This window comes from Triticum urartu, chromosome 6A (assembly GCF_056163025.1).
Source record: "Triticum urartu cultivar PI428250 chromosome 6A, HENAU_Tu73, whole genome shotgun sequence".
NCBI lineage: Eukaryota > Viridiplantae > Streptophyta > Magnoliopsida > Poales > Poaceae > Triticum > Triticum urartu.
In genome coordinates, this window is record NC_141878.1 from 588,015,986 (window position 1) to 588,018,852 (window position 2,867).

General features: G+C 44.3%; 1 protein-coding gene across 1 annotated transcript; it reads right to left on the reverse strand.

Annotated features, from left to right (window-relative positions):
• Positions 1–682, reverse strand: LOC147966728 (uncharacterized). The gene is made up of 2 exons (XM_087530935.1): positions 165–682; positions 1–46 (listed from the first exon to the last, which is right to left on the reverse strand). Exons 1-2 carry the CDS (start codon positions 680–682, stop codon positions 1–3), a joined length of 564 nt encoding a protein of 187 aa, XP_087387061.1.
• Between the last annotated feature and the right edge of the window lie 2,185 nt (positions 683–2,867).

The following is a 2,867-nucleotide window of genomic DNA, read 5'->3' on the forward strand; positions in this document are numbered from 1 at the left end:
TCAATCAAACCCGAACCCCAAAGAATGGCCAAACTGAGAAAAGCGGCTACATACGTAACACATGAGTAGGTATCATCTTTAGAGTAGTCCCACGTGCCGCTGATGAAGCTAGTCGTCAAGCTCAGAAGACAACAAGGTACCAATAATGGCAAAAAAAAAAAAACCTCACGAGTTTGCTCAGCTTGTTAGCTATGTTATTGGCGAGTATTCCAATGATTACCATGGAGAAGCAGAAGGCCATCCTGTTGCTTCCCACATATATGCGGTACCTCCTAGGAAATTTGTCACGCATAATTGGGTTACCACCGATGTGTCCATCCTTGTCCTCGCCCCAGAAACCATCAGGTGGGGTGAGCCCTGCGGTGAAGGTGACGGTGGCAATTAGTGAAGCCAGTAGCAGTAGCCAGGCACGGAAATCCTGCTGCTTCTTTTTGGCAGACTCATCGTGGGCGCGATTTGCAAGGGCCAGATTCTGGAGGCCATTCACGGGTACCGGCACGGCCACTAGCCGCCCGTCGGAGGAAGGGACGAAGAGCACCGGCATGCCATTGGCTCCATTAATTTCCTTCAACAAATCATCAATCGACATTTGCGGGCTAGAGTCAATAATGGTTTGTTGGTGAGACTGCGACGAATCTCCACGTACCCTAGTTCGTCCCAGGATCGCCAGTTCTTCCGACATATTCTCTGCAACAAACATCAACTCAGTTAACTAGTGAATCCAATTTCAGTTAACCCAATTATAAGTGTGAAATTTTCAGTTAACCCAATTGTAAGTGTGAGACGTAGATCCTTTTTTCTGTGGCAAGATATTCTGAGATCCATCCTAAGGGAGTCGGTGGATCATTGTTGCCACGCTTGTTTCTCAATAAATCCATTAAAAAATCTGACAGCTCTCTCTCGCTTTATTGTTTGCATTTTTGCATATTATGTGGAGCTCCTATTTCTGCATGAAAGTCTCAGGAGATCCCACATAAGTTAGAACTCAAGCAGGTTTGGCTCCATGTTGAGGATGTTCCTCACTTCTGGGGTCTCTCCGCAGTTGGCTCTTTAATGGGAAGACCTTGGACGTTGATCTCATCAACCTGCGACGTCGTGGGGTGGTCCGTATCCTGGTAGACAATTCAGATTTTGTCTAAGGAGAAAGATGATGTTGGACATTTTATTTTCACAGATGTCGTGGTCAAGCTCAAGGGCGGCGATGCTTTCACGTTCAGGAGGGAACTGGCAGATTGTATACCGCGCACGGATCTCATTTATTTGGAAGTGAAGGAGTGATGATGCGGATGATGATAGCACTGGGAAGGAGAAGAAGGCGGCAAGGCGCAGTGCGCCGAGAAAATTTGCCTAGTTCGTCACATGCTTACGTCGCGCATGGTGAGCCCCTATCAAGTTATTTTTGTGTGTCATCTACTCTCTATGTTCCTAAATATAAGTCTTTGTAGAGATTCCACTATGAACTACTCCCTTAGTTCCTAAATATTTGTTTTTTAGAGGTTTTAAATGAACTACCACATACAGATATATATATAGACATATTTTAAAGTATAGATTCACTCATTTTGCTCGGTACGTAGTCACTTGTTGAAATCTCTATAAAGACAAATATTTAGAGACGGAGGGAGTACATATGGAGAAAAATGAGTGAATCTACACTCTAAAATGCGACCATATATATCCGTATGTGGTCTATAGTGAAATCTATGCAAACGACTCGGCAGGGAGTACATCGTCAATTGTTAACTTTGCCGAGTTTTTTATTATAGGATATAGTCGGCAAACACTTTTTTTTAGAACCATGCATGCAACTATGCGATGGTAATGGTACACTCATCGATCATTTGTTTCCTCACATTCGGATGCACACCTGCCATCACCCTGTGGTCGCCCAACCTCCTTGCTGTGGCAGCAATCTGGCGAGCCAGCTCGTTTGCACTCTGCTTGTGGGTGATCTGCAGGCTGCGCATCTGCACTGTTAGTTGTCGAAGCTACAAGTTGAAAGCAAGACGAACACTGACAAAAGAAGGCATTTGCGTAAAAAAGAGAAGATGGGCACCTCGATTGCACCCGGAGAGTAGAACGAGGCGGCCGGACGACGTTCATAGCTAGTTTTGCCGGGTCGGGGGGTGGCGTACGTGCTCACCTCCATACACTTTGCCCACATGCATCTCATTTCAAATTCTCATTCCTCATCTTGGAGCTGTAAAGTAATTGAGAAAGCGTAGAACCCTTTGTCTGGGCCGCATTGTATATATAAGAGACATGCTGTGGCTTACAAGGTAGAGATCGATCGATCGAGAGAGATCAGGATCGACTCAATCGGTTACAGAAGGAGAAAACAGAAGAAGAGATAAGAGAGAAGATTACAAGTTTAAAAACTACTCTCCTACCTCTATACAACTTATTCTAACATTCCCCCTCAATCTGAACCGAACGAACTTTTCCAAGGTTAAGATTGTTTTTGAACTCATTGAACCTTCTTGTAGTGAGAGGTTTTGTGAAGCCATCAGCAAGTTGATCACCAGTTGGTATAAAATGAATATCAAGTAGCTTTCGAGCTACTCTTTCTTTGACAAAGTGAAAATCAACTTCAATGTGTTTGGTCCCTGCATGAAAAACAGGATTAGCAGAGAGATAGGTGGCACCAATATTATCACACCATAACCTCGCAGCCTGTGGAGCTTTGATTCAAAGTTCATATAGCAAAGTCTGTATCCACATTACCTCAGTTGTAGCATTAGCTAGTGCTTTATACTCAGCTTCTGTACTTGATCTAGAGACAGTAGCCTGTTTTCTTGCACTCCATGACACAAGATTTGTTTCCAGAAACACAGCAAAACCACCTGTGGACCTCCTGTCATCAGCAC